The following is a 22287-nucleotide window of genomic DNA, read 5'->3' as shown; positions in this document are numbered from 1 at the left end:
GTAGAGTGTTGTAAATTTTAGATATTTTCTTTTAAAGTTGTACTGTTGATTTATATTACTGTCTGACAATGGGCTCTAGTCAGAGTAAAAAAAACTACATATCCCCCGCCCCTCCCTGGTGAGACATGCAAGATGTATGTCGCCCGCAACTCTACCTCAGAGTATTACTTAGTTAACCCCTGGGTGGATAATTTAGCGGGATGGACAGAGAAAGCAGGACAGGACCCATTCCTACGGGAAGGCAGTAATTACCCTTTCTATATGGAGGATTAAAAAAAAAATGTCAGTTCCCAACAGCACAGAAGCGAAGAAGTGAGAAACTGTAAGTCTTTGAAATCCCTCTCGCCTCCCCCTTGCATTCCAATGTATCCTGCGCTCGGAGACACAGATCTCTTGGCAGCAGTAACCCTTTCACACCAGATGGGATCGCCTCCAACTCCACTGCTGGAGGGTGCGTCCACTAGCTCTATCCCTAACGCACCAGTAGCCCAGAGTTTAGATAATAGTAAAACACTGTCCCAAGCCCACTATTACCCTCGATGGCTGTATATCTTATTTGCGCAAAGCTTGCAAAGGACGCAGCTATACACATATGAAGGAAGTCTTTAAAACCCGTGCTCCTTTGACTGTGCTTTTTTGCCTGTCGCTGTAGCTTGTAAACAGAAACCTTCGGAGTCTGTTACTGAGTTTTGGAAAAGGTTTAAGGACTGCTGGACAGATGACGCTGGCTTACCTTTGCTTAACTCAGAAAGCTTACTCATTTCCACCTTCATTAACAACCTTCTACCTTCTGTCATAGTTTCTGTTAAGCAAAACGTCTAACGTCTCTTCCTGGACTTCTGATAGTACGATAGATTTTGAAAAAAAAAACATCTGTATGAGAAAGAGGCTGCAGGGTGTTTTGATGTAAAGAAACCTGCACTCACTCATAACTATCAGAACTCCAGACGCTTTGACAGACAGAACCAACCCCGCAGTCAGGGAAGATTCCAAAGACCCCGCGCACTGACGGGGCCCGGAGGAGGGTATCCCAGCCTTTATTCAACTCACCCGTCATAGTAAAGATTCACCTCTGCTGCCACTTATTATAAATGGAAGTAAAATTCCCTTTTTAGTGGACAGCGGTGCAACAACCAGTGTTTTGTGTTCTGACCTATGCAGTATCCCCTCTCACCAGAAAAGATAGAAGGTCTCCGCCCCATGATACAGCAATTCTTACAACAGGGTATTCTCAGACATATTGTATCACCATACTATTCTCCTGTGAACCCTGTTGCCAAAGCTGATGGCAGTATAAGATTTGTACAGGATCTCAGAGCGATCAATCAGTTAATTGTCCCAATTGCACCAATTGTTCCAGATGTAAACTCACTCATTTCTGCAATCCCTGCAGATGCTGCGTTCTTCTCTGTAATTGATTTGAAGAATGCCTTTTTTCAGCATACCTGTAGATTCACAGACACAATTACTTTTTGCCTTTTCTTTTAAGGGTAAACAACTTACCTGGTGCAGATTATTGACGCACCTGTTGTCTCCAGGCCACATTGGGGCCCTGGCAACCTCACCATGGTTCAGTCCTGCTACAGTATGCAGATGATCTGCTGCTCTGTAGTCAAACTGAGGAGGCCTGCCGAGAGGATGGTGTTTCATTACTAAACTGGCTTTGTGAATGTGGACACAAGGTGTCCAAAACAAAAATGCAATGATGTAAAAAGCATGTTGATTACTTAGGTTTTGTGCTCACTCAGGGAGAGAGGAAAATCAGTCCACAACGCATACAGTCTGTATTGGGCCTGGTCACCCCAACTACCCAGAAGGAACTACTGTCCTTCCTGGGTATGGTAAATTACTGCAGACAGTGGATATCTGATTGCTCTTATTATGATAACATTTTGAGACAAGCCACACTGAAGGACAAACCTAAAACTGTACAATGGTCACAAGAAATGTTAACTGCATATGAAAGTTTAAAATGTATGTTGATGAAAAGTCCGGCACTTGGCCTCCCCAATTATGTACTACCTTTCCATCTATATGCAAGGGACAATTGTAAAACCATGGCGGGGGTGCTCACACAGTTTCATGGAGGGAAGTTGCGCCCCGTGGCATTTTTTTTCCAAAGTCATGCCAGTGTCTGTGCAAGGTATGCCTGCCTGCCTCAGGGCTTTGGCAGCCTGTGCAATGGTTGCAGAAATGGCCACTACCCTCACTTTAGGCCACATCACAGTACTCCACACCACACATGATGTCCTGGCAATACTTAAAGGCTTGCACACACAGCACATGTCAGCACAACGCCTTAGTGGATATGAAGTACTCCTTTTGAGTAACCCTACCCTTACCATCAAGTACACTGCTAGTTCTTCTGGCCCTGCACCCATTCTCAATGCCCTTTTAGGCTTGAAAGGTCCCGAGGATGAACCACCCGACCTACATGGCTGTGCTGCTTCCATTGAAGCTGAAACTTCTCCCAGACTTGACATGTCTCCCGTTCCCATACCAGGCGCAGACATAGTTTTTGTTGACGGCTCCTGTAGTAGGCCCAATGACAATACATACCAGGCTGGCTATGCCATTGTCACCCTCCCTGACACTGTGTTGGAAACCCTGCCAATACCTTATCAGTCCGCGCAAGCTGCAGAACTCATTGCACTCACTAGAGCATGTCCCTCCCTTGACAACGTCCATCTGCTCACTCAACTTCAAGCTGCTGCGACTAATACTGATCTCTCCGACTGGACTTACCCAATTCTGCAGAAAAAATCCTAAATCAGGATTAATCTGCAAAGAGGGGAAACCCTGTATACCCCAGTCCAGTGCCCCTTTGCTCGTTGCCCATTGCCGTGGTGTTGGTCACCGTGGTGAAGCCACAACACTCCTCCTACTAACCAATGATTTTTATGTCACTAATGCCAAATCACTTGTGGACCAGTATGTTAGCAGATGCATCACTTGCCTCAGGAACAACCCTAACAACCCTAATAAAGCTAAACACCAGCATCTTGAATACCCCACCACCCCTTTTACACACTTACAAATTGATTTTACCCATATCCCTGGTACAGGTAAACAAGAATATGCCCTGGTCATTGTAGATATGTTCTCTCGCTGGCCAGAAGTATTCCTAACTAAGTCAGAGGATGCCAAGACAGTAGCAAGAATCCTAACACAGAAAATCATCCCTAGATGGGGGTGCCCCCTGCAAATAAATAGTGATAAAGGCTCAGCCTTTACAGCCAAAATCACACAGGCCTTAGTAAAAGCTCTGCAGGTGGAGTGGAAGTTTCACATCCCGTACCACCTGCAGAGTTCAGGGGTCGTAGGAAGAATGAATAGGACCCTCAAAGACAAACTAAGGAAGGCCACAGGAGGTACCTTCCACAAATGGAAGCAGGTCCTTCCCATTATCCTAGCAGAAATCAGAATGACCCCACAGAAAACTCTAGGATACTCACCCTTTGAAATACTAATGGGTAGACCCTTCCCCACACCCTGGGCTAAGAAACCGTTGATGATACAGGAAGGAGATCTAGAATTTATAAGGGAAGAGTATGTCAGGGCCCTCATAACCAAACTTGATGAAATTGAACATGATGTCGCTTGTAAAAAACCCTCTGAATCCACAGGAACCAACACACCCTTTTAAGGTCGGAGACAGAGTAGTGGTGAAGATCCTCCCCCGCAGCAAGAGCCCAGGAGACTTCACCTATGGCCCAGAGGCGGAAGTCGTTGCTGTAACCCGAACCGCAGTCCTGACAGAAGAGAGTCCCACCTGGATCCATGCTTCCCGAGTAAAAAAGGTTCCTAGACCAGACCTAGAGAGGGAAGCAAGTGATTCCAGTGAGGTACGAACCGGGGCAGACAGCCCTGACCTCCCACCTAGCGAAGACAGAAGAACAGAAAACGATGAAGAACCTGCCCCCTATCTTTACCCTGGGGACTATCTTGATAGCCCTACTGGCCCATTTTCCCCTCTCAATGACTGAGGTTGATATAACTCAGAATAAGGGAAACTGACACTATGGTATAACTCTTCCACCACATACACCGCAACCTACATACTAGATTATTTCCAATTCCCCCAACTAGCTGCTGTCCAAAAGTCTGTTGACTACCAGATCCGCGCTGACACCACAGACAACCTAAGCCCCGAGGTACCCTATATTTGCGTTACAGGCCATAACTGGGGAAATGATTGCAGCTCATGGTCCGCGGCTGCCTGGAACACAGGTACCCCATGGGGCTATAAGCCCGCTGAAGCCTTAGATGAAAAGGATAAACACGGAACATCATTAACCCAACGATTAACCCTTCTTAAAATGCCCAACAATTACTGCAACTCCCGCTCAGGCTAAAAATTGCGCCATTGGTGTGCAGAAAGACGTAAGCTTTGCAAGAATCATATAGTATAACAATAATGATTCTAAGAGGGGATTGAAAGGGTTAAAGCTCGTCTCTGCTTCAATGTCATAGAATTGCTTGTGTTATAGAACTTAATGTTCCAGCACATTCCTTGCTACTGTCCTTGTCTCTTATCTTTTTCTTATACCGTGTGAACAACCTCCCTATTTGAAATACAAACTTGCCCATATATGCATATCCTTCCACTGCGGCAGTTCCTAGCCAATCATGTTATGTTAGCCCCTTTTTGTGTTCTGTCCAATTAGTTATTGACTTGGGATATACACGCCCTAAATCCTTTCTTTTATATACTTTTGTTAAACGAACAATAAACAGTGTGAATCTTTACTGCTTGTGTTGTGCATGTTCCTTGTGGCTAAAGGTTTACACTCACAGACGTCTGAGAGGCCATCACATCGAGGGTTAAAGAATATAGGGACATATCCTTTCAACGTGCTGATAGTGGTGACATCTATTTTCACATATGAGTGATAGTGGTGGTGCGACTCTAGCAATGATGTACTGTATGGGCACACGTGCTGACAGTGGTCACATGTGGGTGATGCAACTCTAGCAATGATGTATGAGCACACATGCTGACAGTGATCACGGCTACTCTCACATGTGGGAAATAGTGGTGGTATGGCCGCACAGATGTGGACATCTCTGAATACAAAGATTCACATTAATTTCCAAGAATACAACACGGCTGTATTTGGGTGCAACTCAGAGTCAGGAACAATGCTTTTTCAAAACAGTGAGGGAAATTGGGATAACGTTTTGCTTGTTTAACTCATAGAGGTGCATGCAAAGTGGCAGAGAGAGTCACCTGCATGGACAAGAAGCCCCCACAAAATATGTGGCGCCACCTGCAGACGGTCCAAAAGGAAACCCCCTACAGCGAGAAGGTCTAAGAGACTCTGGGGCCACAATCACCGTAGTGTGCCCCCACCTTATTGATCCTGCTGTAGTACTGTCCAACTGGAGTAGGGAGCTGGCCAAGAGTGAGATGTTGCCATCATGGATTGCCTCCCAACTGATGTAGTGATTGGAAATGATCTTGGTAGTGGAAGGTCAACGCCATCATCTGGAGTCTGGCAGCCAGAATACAGTCATCACCATCTGCACCAGCACAACCCAGAGGAAGAGACCACAGTAGCTAGACATAGCTAATTACAGCATCAACCAGCCCAGAGGAAACAATTAGAGCGGCTAGATCAGCACAGCTACCCAACATGCCTTTTATTTCTGATATGTCTATGCCCCCAAGCAACACAGAGGACGTTGGTCCCAGCACATTGGATCCTGTTGGGGTACACAATGATGCTCCTGTCCCTAGTGGTTTGCAAACTCTGGCAGTACGTTTGAGTGGCCACAAGGACTTCACTATGACTGACCCTAGCAATCCCAACTTAGATCCCGCTGTAGAGCATCCTAATTTAAAAGAAAGTAAGGGCTGCAGGCAGGAGATTAGGGAGGCTCAGCTCTCTAACCCATCCCTGGAAGGCATGAGGCACCAAGCTGGCAGCGACCTTTACAGAATGAGGACAGGGAGTGTAACCTGGAAGGAAGGGTTAAGCTACAGGGTAGCCAGGAAGACAGAAGTGGATAGGCCAGACAGGGAATATGTCCAACTGGTCCCCCAGGGAGCTTTCCTGCGTAACTGGTGTCGGATACCCATGAAACCACTTTTGACAGTAACCCGGAGATAGACCTTACACTGAAGTGCCTGACACAGAGCTTGTCCTGGCCTGGAATGTCAGGTGACGCCCAAACCAACTGTCCAGTGCCATATGTTGGCAGCTTGTGTACCCCAGTGTTCATGTTTCCACCAGGGGATGCAATCAACTTGCTGGCTGTCAGGATCCTAACACTGGAAACCCGACAACAAATGGAATACACAGGGATGGTGTCCATGTCACACACAGCATGAGAACAGAACCTGTGGCAAATGCAGCAAGTCATCGAGCCCGCTAGGGGACTTTTAGCGCTCACCCCACTGCTGGCATTCTGGCGGGCGGGATGCCGCTATCAGGATCTTGACAATTGGCATCCCAACCGCAGGTAATTAGTATGTATTCCTCCACCAGGGCTCTGCCCATAATTGAGTCATCCAACAATGGGTTATTGCAGGTAAGTGAATCCCACCATAGTTTGTGTTGTAAAAAGTCTTCTTCTCATGGAACAGTGTGAATACTTATTATTCCTACACTCTTACATTGGCAACGATTCTGGGATAACGCAGCAGTTATTTGTTATAGTGTACATTAATTAGATCTCAAAATGTAATTGTCAATCAATCATCAGTATTGTGTGGAATTATCATAAAAACTAACATTGATGCATAAGAAAAGCTTTTCTATGCTGAAGGCCGGAAGCATTAGGCTATAGATACAATATAGATTATGTTATTTAAATTTTTAACAGGTGCTGATCAGCTTTAGAAGTAGCTGACATTTTACTGATTAGAAGGCTAAAAATGTCAACATTGGAGCCATTACTGAAGATCTATTCATCTTTTTTTAATATGTTTTAAGAATGTCATATAATAGGTCAAAATTAAAACTAATAATTTGAAAGAAAATTTTTCATTTTAAATTTTTTTGTATCTCTATTACATACACAGACTGGTTTCACATTGAGGCAGCAGTAATAATATCTAAATGAGATCTCCCTGTCTCCTCCCGAGCTGTGGGCGCACTCCCTGTCTGCTCACTGAATCTCTCCCCACGCAAAGAGCAGATGTTTCACTCACTGAAGCTGTCAAATGTACTCTCAGGCACAATGTGATAGATCTTAAGGCCCGTACACACTGGTCGATATATCGGCCGTTCTCTTGAACGGCCGATATATCGCGGGACCGTCGGCCAGTGTGTACGGCCGATACGTCTGTGAACTCCGTCGTTCACAGACGTATCACGTCGGCCGCGCAGCACAGCCGACGGCCAATATATCTACCGATTTATTGGCGCGTCACTGTGTGTGTACGGGGCGGTCGGCCGACCGCCCGTACACATGCTGCGGCGGCCGGCGGTGATTGACAGGTGAACTGGGCGGGCATGTGTACACGCCCGCCCAGTTCATGACGTCAGTCCCCGACGGATCGGGCAGTGTGTATGCTGAACACACTGCCCGATCCGTCCATAGATATATCTGCAGATCAATTGATCTGCAGATATATCTTTTAGTGTGTACCCACCTTAAGGGATATGCCATTTCCGTGCAATGTAACAAACATTGAAAAGTTATCAGTAAAGTGAATATAGTTGTAAATAGATTCATCAAGGATAGAGGCAGAGACCAACCTCACATTCCAGATACTCTACAAGAATGTAGATACCAAGGGGGGAATTCAACTGAGGGTGAGAAATCCTAAAAACCTCATGGCACGGGGTTTTGCTATTCATTTAGTGGGCTGAAAATGAAAATGAGCGGTGTACCTCCAGAGCACGGCTAATTTTTCCTAAAACCGTTATTTTTAGGAAAAATCCAAGAAACTTCCCCCTAAGGAATAATGAAGCAATTAGAAGTTCCAAATTAGCTTAATTAGTCACCTTCTGAAGTGGAGTCTTCTCCTCCAGTGTCGTGATACAGACTCCTGCAGCAGCGGTGAGTATAGGTGTGTGAGGTGTATGGGAGTGTGCATGAGTGTATATGAGCGTGGGTAAGTGTGTGTGTGTGTGTGTGTGTGTGTGTGTGTGTGTATGACCATAAGTCTGTGTGATTGTATTCACCCCCACCCCACCCCACCCAGACGCAGCAACTGGGAGAGCTACATCTCCCTGCAGCCTCAGCCTCCCAGCAGCCCCCACTCCTCTTAGCCCTATACCTAATGTAAAGATATAGAGGAGACCATGGGAGCTGCGGAGACCACCACTGGTCAGGAGCGTGTATACCTGCGTCGTGAGGTCCGCAAGGTTTTTGCCTAGCTAACCCTCACCCTAATGGAATTCCCGCCCATGTCTTAATCAAGCAGATTCATATGCACTACCATTGCTGTTAATACATGAACTTTAGTCAGAAGAAATGTGATATTAGTATCATCATAAATAAAATGCTGCAGCTACTTTTATAATAATAAAAATAATGAGAGACCATCTTTAAAAGAGACAGAAGAAAAAAAAACTATGCTGTGAATACTAGAATGTTTGTTCAATGTAATAAACAGAGAATATAAATGGCAAGGAACTAAGGGGGTCATTCCGACCTGTTCACACGCTGCCATTTTTCGCAGTGCAGCAATCAGGTCACTACTGCGCATCTGTATGGACCGCAATGCACAGGCGCATCATATGGGTGCGAAGCGGATCGTTGCTGAGAGATGGATTTAATGAAGAATTCAGTCGCACAGCCAATCGCAAGGAGATTGACAGGAAGAGGGCGTTTATGGGTGTCAACTGACCGTTTTCTGGGAGTGTTTGGAAAAACGCAGGCGTGTCCAAGCGTTTGCAGGGCGGGTGTCTGACGTCAATTCCGGGACCAGACAGGCTGAAGTGATCGCAAGGGCTGAGTAAGTTCAGAGCTACTCAGAAACTGCACAAAATGTTTTTGCAGAGCTCGGCTGCACAGGCGTTCGCACACTTGCAATGCCTGTGCATTGCAAAATACACTCCCCTATAGGCGGCGACTATCTGATCGCAGCGCTGCAAAAAGTAGCTTGAAAGCGATCAACTCGGAATTGACCCCGACATAACAGTAAGTTACACACTGATCACATAACACTGATATAAAAAAAATCATTGCTCTTCACTTACCCTATCCCAGCTAAACGACAGGCCTATCCTTTCCAGCTGCTGCCTCATGTTCTCAATATTACTGAAAGATACAATTATATTACATGGATGTTTTAATACGTTGTCAAATAAATCAGATTTTGGAAAATAATAGCGTGCATTAGTGGCAACAGTTGGGTCTGACATAATTGGGAAAAAGTCTAGGTGGTATATTTACTAAAGTGCGGGTTTTTAGAAGAAGAGATGTTGGCAACCACATTTATACATACTTCTCAATCTTGTAAATACTTGTTATGTGGGCAACTCTGTATGATTTGCAACTCTGAGGCAGATGTATTAAACCTAGAGAAATGATAAAGCAATGATAAGTGGAAGGTGATATCACACCAGCCAATCATTACGGGTTTGAAAAATGACAGTTAGGAGCTGATTGGCTGGTGCATTATAACCTTCCACTTATCACTTCTCCAGGCTTAATACATCTGCCCCTCTGTATGTCTGGTGTCATACAAATAAATGATAATGATTTTGGCATATTCACATACAGATGTAGCCACCTTTATCTTGACTGGCTGAGGCGTTTGTCCCGATCGAGCATACGCAGCGTAGGGAGGCGCGCCTAGTCACAGAGAGGCGTACCTAATCGCACAGAGGCAGACAGAGCGTTTGGCGTTACCTTTACGTGTAATACCTGCGATCAGCCACCAGATGTCGCTTTTTACAATCACCACTGAGCATGCGTGTGGTCTCCCGTAAAATACAATACTGAAATATATAATAAGGACTACTTTACTAAGGCGTCTCATTACGCTGCATACAGTAAATACTCATTACGCTGCATTATTTAATACAGTATATACAATACAGACACAGATAGTACAGCATACAGTATATGATCTATCTACAGTACTTTATGAATATGTGAGCGTCCAAATCCCGCAGACAAAACAACAGAAAACCAGTAGTGTACACTGTCGCAAATGGACGTGTTAGAAGTTCACTATTGCCTCTTGAGATTAGGAATTTTGTACAGTATGTTAGCGTCCTAATCCCGTAGTCATTACAGCATAATCAAAACCAATGGATTTATTCATCTGTCTGCGGCGAAGTGGTGAAGTGTTCCGCTTCCTATACTCAGAGTCCTGAGTTCGATTCCTAAAGTACAAATGCATGTTAGTTTTTTCCAGACACTTTATTATTTTTTTTATTCACATAAACCAGGGCAAAGCTGCATGAGCGGTTCTACTGTTAAGGTTCTATGCACCGTAAAGTACACATACAATTCTGTAGCTGGGCAGACTCAATAGAAATGGCTACCACCTATGACTCATTGCCCCACAGAGGCCCTAGGCTACGGAGCAAGTAACAGTCCAGATTTTACAGGCTATGGGGCAATGCTGAAGGAGCGTCACAATCCCCTAGCTAAAATACACAGGGGCGATAGGGATAAGCTAGGTCTGCACATTACGGTACACCGGACTCAATCGCATAGCACACTGGCAAAATGACCATTACCCCTGAACCCCCACCTCGTGGCAGGCAGCGATGGCTACGGGGCAATGCTGAAGGAGCGTCACAATCCCCTAGCCAAAATACACAGGGGCGATAGAGATAAGTGAGGTCTATGCACATTACGTTACACCGGGCTCGATCGCATGGCAAACTGACAAAACACAAGTTTTACATAAAGCAGGGCAAAGCTGCAGGAGAGTTTCTACTGTCAAGGTTCTATGCACTTTACGGTACACATACAATTCTATAGCAGGGCAAACTCAATTGAAATGGCTACCGCCTGTGACTCCTAGCTCCATGGAGGCACTCGGCTATGGAGCAAGTAACAGCACAGATTTGAAGCAATGCTGAAGGAGCGTCAGAATCCCCTAGCTAAAATACACAGGGGTGATAGGGATAAGCGAGGTCAATGCACATAACGATACACCGCAAAGTACCCCATGGTTTTGATTATGCCTTTTCTTTGAACACGGTATTTTCCACTGCCTCGCCCTACCCCCATCCCACTTTCCCCTTCCCCCCTGGGAGCCTGCAAAGTACATGCAGTAGACAGGGAGGGAGTTCCGATCAGGTTACAAGACATGTGTAACAGTATACTACTGTATGTAGGAAAATCCACCGCCCACTCTGATTTATGTGAAACCTGTGTGCACCCTTCCATTGAATGTATAACAAAGAAAAATAATAATAATAAAGTGAATGTTACAGGAACACATTAAAAAAAGGTTGGCACTTCATTCCCATTGGTGTTGGTTTATGCCTTAGGGGACTCGGACGTTAATACTTGTATTTCAAAAGCACAGTGTTTTCCACCGCCTCTCCCTACCCCCATCGCCCTTCCCACCTGGGAGCCTGCACAGGTCATGCAGTGGACAGGGAGGGAGTTCAGGACAGGTACAATACACAAATGCTGACGATCTACAGTACTGTGTTGCTCAGTTAGTTGCGTCGGAATACACTAATTTATACTCATTACCGCTGTGTATTTGTATATAGCGGAATGAATCGCTGCTGCAGATTTACTTTGATTTATGTGAAACCTGTGTGCACCCTTTCATTGGATGTACAACAAAGAAAAAAAATAATAAAGTGAATGTCACGGGAACATAGAAAAAAAAAGGTTGGCACTTTGTGACTCTCAGCATGGGAGGTGGGAGCCTTCATCACTAGGTTGGTATGGAAGGGGAGACAATTAGCTACCGGAGGGTACCAACCCCAAGTTTCTGTGACCCCCACAAGGCTCATGGCAAGCGTCGGAACCTATGGTGGGTCTGAATTAACGGTCCCATTATAGTCTATGGGAAAATGGGTCCACTTTGCGTACTGATATCTCTAGTTCTGGGTGTACCAGAGACTCAGGACTTGTACCATACAAAAGAGGAGACTCTTGGCTTTCGGGGCAGACCAACCACTAGTTTATGTGACACTGGGAAGGGAAACGGGAAGCAACCGTGTTTCGGGTCCCATCCAGTTGTCCGCCTAGCTTGCACAGGATACAGGGTTTCTGGCTAGATAGGAAATACTGTACAGAAATGCTAAGCATGGTAATTTGACATCCAGGAACATAGGGAGGAGTTTTTATCTCACTCCATTATACTTAGAAAAATTACACTTGCCACTGTACGTTACAAGCTGTTTGTGCTAATTAGTACACTAGTAGAACATACTGTACAGAGATACTAAGTACAGTGATTTGGCATCCACGAACTTAGGGAGGAGCTTTAATCTCTCCATTGTAATCTATCTAAGTATAATGGAGAGAGATAAAAGCTCCTCCCTAAATTCCTGGATGCCAAATTACTGTCCTTAGTATCTCTGTACTCTATGTTCTACTAGTGTACTAATTAGCTGTTTGTGCTAATTAGTACCCTAATAGAAAATACTATGCAAAGATACTAAGGATGGTGATTTGGCAACCAGAAACTTAGGGAGGAGCTTTTATCTCTCTATATTATACATAGAAAGATTAAAATTGCCAGTGTACGTTACAAGCTGTTCGTGCTAATTAGTACACTAGTAGAACATACTGTACAGAGATACTAAGTACAGTGATTTGGCATCCACGAACTTAGGGAGGAGCTTTAATCTCTCCATTGTAATCTATCTAAGTATAATGGAGAGAGATAAAAGCTCCTCCCTAAATTCCTGGATGCCAAATTACTGTCCTTAGTATCTCTGTACTCTATGTTCTACTAGTGTACTTATTAGCACGAACAGCTTGTAACGTAGAGTGGCAAATTTAATCTTTCTATGTATAATGGAGAGAGATAAAAGCTCCTCAGTAAGTTCCTGGATGCCAAATCACCGTACTTAGTAACTCTGTACAGTATGTTCTATTAGGGTACTAATTAGCTGTTTGTGCTAATTAGTACCCTAATAGAAAATACTATGCAGAAATACTAAGGACGGTGATTTGGCATCTAGTTACTTACAGAGGAGCTTTTATCTCTCCATTATACATAAAGATTAAACTTGCCACTGTACGTTACAACCTGTTCGTGCTAATTTGTACACTAGTATAACATACTGTACAGAGATACTAAGGACAGTGATTTGGCATCCACGAACTTAGGGAGGAGCTTTAATCTCTATCCATTGTAATCTTTCAAAGTATAATGGAGAGAGATAAAAACTCCTCCCTAACTTCCTGGATGCCAAATTACCATCCTTAGTATCTCTGTACTCTATGTTCTACTAGTGTACTAATTAGCACGAACAGCTTGTAATGTAGAGTGGCAAGTTTAATCTTTCTATGTATAATGGAGAGAGATGAAAGCTCCTCTGTAAGTTCCTAGATGCCAAATCAACGTCCTTAGTATCTCTGTACAGTATGTTCTACTAGTGTATTAATTAGCACGAACAGCTTGTAACGTACAGTGGCATGTTTAACCTTTCTATGTATAATATAGAGAGATAAAAGCTCCTCCCTAAGTTCCTGGTTGCCAAATCACTGTCCTTAGTATCTCTGTATAATATTTTCTATTAGGGTACTAATATAATATACTTAGTAACTCTGTACAGTATGTTCTATTAGGGTACTAATTAGCTGTTTGTGCTAATTAGTACCCTAATAGAAAATACTGTACAGAGATACTAAGGACGGTGATTTGGCATCCAGGAACTTACTGAGGAGCTTTTATCTCTCTCCATTATACATAGAAAGATTAAACTTGCCGCTGTACTTTACAAGCTGTTCTTGCTAATTAGTACCCTAATAGAACATACTGTACAGAGATACTAAGTACGGTGATTTGGCATCCAATTAAAAGCTGTTTATGCTAATTAGTACACTAGTATAACATACTGTACAGAGGTACTAAGGACGGTGACTTGGCATCCAGGAACTTACTGAGGAGCTTTGATCTCTCCATTATACATAGAAAAATTAAACTTGCCACTGTACTTTACAAGCTGTTCATGCTAATTAGTACACTAGAAGAACATACTGGGGACTCAGACTCATACAGTACTTGCATTTCAAAAGCACAGTATTTTCCACCGCCTCCCACTAGCCTATCGCCCTTCCCCCCTGGGATCCTGCACAGGTCATGCAGTAGACAGGGAGGGGGTTATTCACATAAACCAGGGCAAATCTGCAGGAGCAGTTGTACTGTTAAGGGTCTATGCACCATATGGTACACATACAATTCTGTAGCAGGGCAGACTCAATTGAAATGGCTACCGCCTGTGACTCCTCGCCCAATGGAGGCTCTCGGCTATGGATCAAGTAACAGCACAGATTTGGTAGGTCACGGGGCAATGCTGAAGGAGCGTCAGAATCCCCTAGCTAAAATACACAGGGGTGATAGGGATAAGTGAGGTCTTTGCACATAACGATACACCGCAAAGTTCCCCATGGTTTTGATTATGCCTTTTCTTTGAACACAGTATTTTCCACTGCCTCACCCTACCCCCATCCCTCTTTCCCCTTCCCCCCTGGGAGCCTGCAAAGTACATGCAGTAGACAGGGAGGGAGTTCCGATCAGGTTACAAGACATGTGCAACAGTATACTACTGTATGTAGGAAAATCCACCGCCCACTCTGATTTATGTGAAACCTGTGTGCACCCTTCCATTGAATGTATAACAAAGAAAAATAATAATAAAGTGAATGTAACAGGAACACATTAAAAAAAGGTTGACACTTCCTTCCCATTGGTGTTGGTTTATGCCTTAGGGGACTCGGACGCTAATACTTGTATTTCAAAAGCACAGTATTTTCCACCGCCTCTCCCTACCCCCATCGCCCTTCCCCCCTGGGAGCCTGCCCAGGTCATGCAGTTGACAGGGAGGGAGTTCAGGTCAGGTAAAATACAGAAATGCCGATGATCTACAGTACTGTGTTGCTCAGTTAGTTGCGTCGGAATACACTAATTTATACTCATTACCGCTGTGTATTTGTATATAGCGGAATGAATCGCTGCTGCAGATTTACTTTGATTTATGTGAAACCTGTGTGCACCCTTTCATTGAATGTACAACAAAGAAAAAAAATAATAAAGTGAATGTCACGGGAACATAGAAAAAAAAAGGTTGGCACTTTGTGACTCTCAGCATGGGAGGTGGGAGCCTTCATCACTAGGTTGGTATGGAAGGGGAGACAATTAGCTACCGGAGGGTACCAACCCCAAGTTTCTGTGACCCCCACAAGGCTCATGGCAAGCGTCGGAACCTATGGTGGGTCTGAATTAACGGTCCCATTATAGTCTATGGGAAAATGGGTCCACTTTGCGTACTGATATCTCTAGTTCTGGGTGTACCAGAGACTCAGGACTTGTACCATACAAAAGAGGAGACTCTTGGCTTTCGGGGGAGACCAACCACTAGTTTATGTGACACTGGGAAGGGAAACGGGAAGCAACCGAGTTTCGGGTCCCCTCTAGTTGTTCGCCTAACTTGCACAGGATGCAGAGTTTCTGGCTAGATAGGAAATACTGTACAGAAATGCTAAGCATGGTAATTTGACATACAGAAACATAGGGAGGAGTTTTTTTCTCTCTCCATTATACTTAGAAAAATTACACTTGCCACTGTACCTTACAAGCTGTTTGTGCTATTTAGTACACTAGTAGAACATACTGTACAGAGATACTGACAGTGATTTGGCATCCACGAACTTAGGGAGGAGCTTTAATCTCTCTCCATTGTAATCTTTCTAAGTATAATGGAGAGAGATAAAAGCTTCTCCCTAAATTCCTGGGTTACAAATTACCGTCTTTAGTATCTCTGTATTCTATGTTCTACTAGTGTACTAATTAGCACGAACAGCTTGTAACGTACAGTGGCAAGTTTAATATTTCTATGTATAATGGAGAGAGATAAAAGCTCCTCTGTAAGTTCCTAGATGCCAAATCACCGTCCTTAGTATCTCTGTATAGTATTTTCTATTAGGGTACTAATTAGCACGGACAGCTTGTAACGTATAGCGGCAAGTTTAATCTTTCTATGTAAAATGTAGAGAGATAAAAGCTCCCCTGGAAGTTCCCAGATGCCAAATCACCATCCTTAGTATCTCTGTACAGTATGTTCTACTAGTGTACTAATTAGCTCGAACAGCTTTTAACTGGATGCCAAATCACCATACTTCGTATCTCTGTACAGTATGTTCTCTTAGGGTACTAATTAGCACAAACAGCTTGTAACGTACAGCACCAAGTTTAATCTTTCTATGTATAATGGAGAGAGATAAAAGCTCCTCAGTAAGTTCCTGGATGCCAAATCACCGTACTTAGTAACTCTGTACAGTATGTTCTATTAGGGTACTAATTAGCGGTTTGTGCTAATTAGTACCCTAATAGAAAATACTATGCAGAGATACTAAGGATGGTGATTTGGCAACCAGGAACTTAGGGAGGAGCTTTTATCTCTCTATATTATACATAGAAAGATTAAAATTGCCAGTGTACGTTACAAGCTGTTCGTGCTAATTAGTACACTAGTATAATATACTGTACACAGATACTAAGGACAGTGATTTGTCATCCACAAACTTAGGGAGGAGCTTTAATCTCTCCATTGTCATCTTTCTTAGTATAATGGAGAGAGATAAAAGCTCCTCCCTAAATTCCTGGATGCCAAATTACTGTCCTTAGTATCTCTGTACTCTATGTTCTACTAGTGTACTAATTAGCACAAACAGCTTGTAACGTAGAGTGGCAAGTTTAATCTTTCTATGTATAATGGAGAGAGATAAAAGCTCCTCTGAAAGTTCCTAGATGCCAAATCACCATCCTTAGTATCTCTGTACAGTATGTTCTACTAGTGTACTAATTAGCATGAACAGCTGTTTTACCGGATGCCAAATCACCGTCCTTCGTATCTCTGTACAGTATGTTTTACTAGTGTACTAATTAGCACGAACAGCTTGTAACGTACAGCGGCAAGTTTAATCTTTCTATGTATAATGGAGAGAGATAAAAGCTCCTCAGTAAGTTCCTGGATGCCAAATCACCGTACTTAGTATCTCTGTACAGTATGTTCTATTAGGGTACTAATTAGCTGTTTGTGCTAATTAGTCCCCTAATAGAAAATACTATGCAGAGATACTAAGGATGGTGATTTGGCAACCAGGAACTTAGGGAGGAGCTTTTATCTCTCTATATTATACATAGAAAGATTAAAATTGCCACTGTACGTTACAAGCTGTTCGTGCTAATTAGTACACTAGTATAATATACTGTACACAGATACTAAGGACAGTGATTTGTCATCCACGAATTTAGGGAGGAGCTTTAATCTCTCCATTGTCATCTTTCTTAGTTTAATGGAGAGATAAAAGCTCCTCCCTAAATTCCTGGATGCCAAATTACTGTCCTTAGTATCTCTGTACTCTATGTTCTACTAGTGTACTAATTAGCACGAACAGCTTGTAACGTAGAGTGGCAAGTTTAATCTTTCTATGTATAATGGAGAGAGATAAAAGCTCCTCTGAAAGTTCCTAGATGCCAAATCACCATCCTTAGTATCTCTGTACAGTATGTTCTACTAGTGTACTAATTAGCATGAACAGCTGTTTTACCGGATGCCAAATCACCGTACTTAGTATCTCTGTACAGTATGTTCTATTAGGGTACTAATTAGCTGTTTGTGCTTGTTCACGGGAACACATTAAAAAAAAAAAGGTTGGCAATTCCTTCCCATTGGTGTTGGTTTATGCCTTAGGGGACTCAGACGCTCGCATTTGTAAAGCACGGTATTTTCCACCGCCTCCTGCTAGCCCATCGCCCTTCCCCCCTGGGAGCCTGCACAGATCATGCAGTGGACAGGGAGGGAATTCAGGTCCTGTGCAATACACAAACGCCGAAGATCTACAGTACTGTTTTGCTCACTCAGAATACACTCATTTCTACTCATTACCGCTGTGTAGATGCATTTAGTGTAAAGAATCGCTCCTGCAGATCTACTCTGATTTATGTGAAACTTGTGTGCATCCTTCCATTGGATGTAGAGAGAAAAAAAAAATATTAAAGTGAATGTCACGGGAACACATTAAAAAAATAAGGTTGTCACTTCCTTCCCATTGGTGTTGGTTTATGCCGTAGGGGACTCGGACGCTCATATAATTGCATTTCAAAGGCACGGTATTTTCCATCGTCTCCCCCTACCCCCATCGCCCTTCCCCCCTGGGAGCCTGCACAGATCATGCAGTAGACAGGGAGGGAATTCAGGTCCTGTGCAATACACAAACGCCGAAGATCTACTGTACTGTTTTGCTCAATTCGTTGCATCAGAATACACTCATTTCTACTCATTGCCGCTATGTAGTTGCATTTAGCGTAAAGAATCGCTCCTGCAGATGTACTCTGATTTATATGTAACTTATGTGCACCTTTCCATTGACTGTCTTACAATGAAAATAAAATAATACAGTATATTATTACAATAAAAAAAAAAAAAGGCACATCAGGTCTCGAACCCTGGACCCCCAGCGTGGGAGGTGGGAGCCTTCATCGCTAGCCCACAACGCCTCATGAGAGATTCCCAATTTCATGTGTAAAAGTACAGCAAACAGCGCCCGGCCCCCTCCCCATTGGTGTTGGTTTATGCCTTAGGGGACTCAGACGCTCGCATTTGTAAAGCACGGTATTTTCCATCGCCTTCCGCTAGCCCACCATTCCCATTATGCCTTAGGGAACTCAGACGCTCATGTACTGTACATGTATTTTAAAAGCAGTGTAGGTCACCATCTTTTTCCACCGCCTCCCGTTACGCCTACAGTATTAACATTACAGTCGTCACTGACCAATTGCCAGAGCTGTAGATCAATCCGCCACTATACTGTACGATCGAAAGTACTGGATTAGTGGAGCATTCGCCACCCAGTGGTGGAGATGTGTAATGCATGCTGAGTATCTAGAATCGCCTCAACTGTGATTAAACTCAGCTATCGCCTTAGCGTGACTAAACGTCCGTCTTGGCGGAGAATCGGTCAAGATAAAGGTGGCTACATCTGTATATGGTCTACTCTTGCATGCTGAAGTGCTTTATGGAACAGTCCCATAACACATTATGCAAAGCGATGTGCAGGTACAGATGGTATTATGGATGGAACGAAGGGTACGACCCTCACTGCCTACTATAGCATTAGAACAACCCTCTCATTCACTTCAACTTTTCAATTTTAATGATAATCCTCATTCAACTATTAAATCAATTGTTAGAGTTATTGCTCAGTCATTCCACATGTCCAGTGCTCTAGATCACTGAGGCTTGCCTGCAAATCCTTGGCCCTGTACATTACATATACCAGTGCTTGTGAACTACCAATGAAGAAGCCAAAACAAAAAATGCTCAAATACAGAGTTACAGTATGGCGACTTATTTGCCAGTGAATTAGGTTTTGGGTTCCATCCTCTATTCACCTCACTGTGTCAGTCACTTGCTTCTCAGTATTCTCAGTATAGTTCTTAGCAACATTTTCCTTTGTTGTTTATCTGCTCTTGTGGTGCCACAGGGCACCAGCTGGGGTGCCACAGGTTGGTGGTTCAGCACCAAATTAAATTATTTAAACTCAATGGGATAGGCAATACCAGTATACACACTTGTCGATGCCGGCAGCAATGAACGGCAGGGGGGGAGCGGGGGGGTGCGGTGGAATTGCTGCATTCGGCAGTCCCTCATCTTCTTGCATGTTCAAATTATCAGGGGCTGTAACTAGCGACCCGCTGGTGCGGGCATCACCATCTGCATCGGTCATACACACGCACCGATGTGCACGATGTGTCGTTCCATTTGATCGAGAACGCCCACATCGTGGCTGTAATCGACCTGTGTATATGCACCATTAGAAGACTACCGCTATTTCAGGCATAGTCTCACATACTTAAAGGCATAATCTTACATTTAGCAACACTGGACAACATTATAAATAAGCCTCAATATCCCAGTCATCTCGCTGTAAGGATAATGTCACAAGTCGAGCATATATATAAGGATTTGTACTACTAGCTAACATTTCATGACCAGTAGACACAAACTGGAATGCTGGAGACCAAGAGTAAAGCCTAATGCAATGGCAACCATCACTTGCCAGAAGATCAATTCTAAAGGAGCACTGATTAAAACATACAACCCCATGTGAGAACATTGGTCACATAATAACAAGCATAAAGTGCAGAAAGAGCTGCGTACTGTATCTGCCTACATAGAGACGCTGTCCAGGAGAGCCCAGCAGAATGTGAAGTCAAGCAGGGACATTCAAATGTACAAAGCCATGACAAATACTGTACCTGGGACAAACCAAGTAAGCACCCGCAGGAGAGCAGCTCTACCTGACACATATGTCTTGTATAAGCTCTATTAAGCAATAAGTATTTGTGTTAACAAAGAATCAATATGAATATATCAGCGTCATTTATAAACGGGTGTAGTATGATTCGCCGGCGCTCGGGATCCCGGTGCTGGGATCCCGACCGCCGGAATGCTGGCAGCGGAGTGAGTGCAAAAGAGTCCCTTGCGGGCTGGCTGCGTTTGCCACTTTGCGCTCGCCACGCTACGGGCACAGTGGCGCACTACGTTATTTATTCTCCCTCCAGGGGTGTCGTGGACACCCCAAGAGAGAGAATAGTTGTGGGTATACCAGCGGTCCGGATTCCGGCGGCGGTATACTGTGCGTCGGGATCCCAACAGCTGGAATATCAAGTGCCACCCTTTATAAACAAATAGTGCACATTTTTAACCCCTAGACTCACATTCTTACATTAATTAAGCAAAACAAAAAAAACAACATAACCTAGGAGCTAAAACAAAATAAATATTAATAGAAATACACCATTGCCAAATTATAGATATAAAGTACCCAATGGACAGTAATATTCTAGCAGCGAGATTTAGTGTAACCTCACTATAATTAGAGAAAATAATCAATTACTGTAGGTATTTTATTCAATAAAATAGAAACAAAAAAAACTATAGAAAGAAACAATAAGCAATAATGAAAAGAAGTTAGGTCCATAAGTATTTGGATACTAACATGGGGGTTTATTTACTAATATTCGTGTTTGTGCTGATTTTTAGGGCGTTTGATCTCAAATTTTATCGGACGTATTTTACTGCAAGTTTTTTTAATCCATCTACGGTAATTTACTAAGCTGCCAAGTTTTCTATTTTCGTTTTTATCCGATGTCGATGTGATTCGTTAGATAATAGGGAGCAGCGCGTTGTGGTTAATAGATCTCTTCCAAATTGGACTGAAGTGTTAAGTGGTGTGCCACAAGGCTCGGTATTAGGACCGCTATTGTTCAACATTTTCATTAACGATCTAACAGAAGGTCTAGAGAGCATGGTGTCAATTTTTGCAGATGATACCAAATTGTGTAAGGCTATAAATACAGAGGAGGATGCTGAGTCTGCTCAGAACGACTTAGTTAAATTAGAAGCATGGGCAGCCAAATGGAGAATGTGTTTCAACACAGACAAGTGTAAGGTAATGCACTGTGGTAGCAGGAACAAAAATAACACCTACATACGGAGAGGTGTAAAATTAGGGGATACTGTACTGGAAAAGGACTTAGGTGTTCTCATTGATAGCAAGCTAGGCAGCAGTACCCAAAGTAGGAGTGCAGCAAAGAAGGCTAATAAGATATTAGCATGCATAAAACGGGGAATTGATGCAAGGCACGAGGATGTTATACTCCCGTTATATAAATCACTGGTGAGGCCACACCTTAAATACTGTGTACAATTCTGGGCTCCCTACTACAAAAAGGATATCCTGGAACTAGAAAAGGTTGAGAGGCGGGCAATCAAACTAATTAAGGGTATGGAGACGCTGGAATATGAGGAAAGGCTTGAAAGACTAGGCATGTTTTCATTGGAAAAGAGGAAACTAAGAGGGGACATGAACAACATCTACAAATATATAAGGGGACAATACACCGAACTTGCACAAGACCTGTTTTAGGTTATATCAACACAGAGAACTCGTGGACACTCGCTCAGGTTAGAGGAGAGGAGATTCCGCACAATACGGCGTAAAGGCTTTTTCACGGTAAGGACAGTACGTATATGGAATTTCCTGCCTGAGGGAGTTGTAATGTCGGACTCTGTCAACACCTTTAAGAATGGGTTAGATAAATTCCTAATGAATAAGGATATTCAGGGTTATGGTGCATAGTCACGCACTATAGTTACTCTAAAAAAG

At 43.5% G+C, this 22287-nt stretch overlaps 1 protein-coding gene across 4 annotated transcripts in view; it reads right to left on the bottom strand.

The window, feature by feature from the left end:
- Positions 1 to 22287, bottom strand: part of LARS2 (leucyl-tRNA synthetase 2, mitochondrial) — a 706190-nt gene that overhangs the window by 385218 nt on the left and 298685 nt on the right. For all 4 annotated transcript variants that reach the window (XR_010177698.1, XM_063922423.1, XM_063922424.1 and 1 more), the window contains one exon: positions 9156 to 9216. Coding sequence is in view for 3 of the 4 variants with exons in the window: in XM_063922423.1 (XP_063778493.1) it covers positions 9156 to 9216 (61 nt within the window). In the remaining variant the exon portion in view is untranslated. The remainder of the gene's footprint in view (positions 1 to 9155; positions 9217 to 22287) is intronic.

Source organism: Pseudophryne corroboree, chromosome 5, assembly GCF_028390025.1.
Source record: "Pseudophryne corroboree isolate aPseCor3 chromosome 5, aPseCor3.hap2, whole genome shotgun sequence".
NCBI classification, from domain to species: Eukaryota; Metazoa; Chordata; class Amphibia; order Anura; family Myobatrachidae; genus Pseudophryne; species Pseudophryne corroboree.
This window is presented reverse-complemented; position numbering and strand designations above follow the sequence as displayed.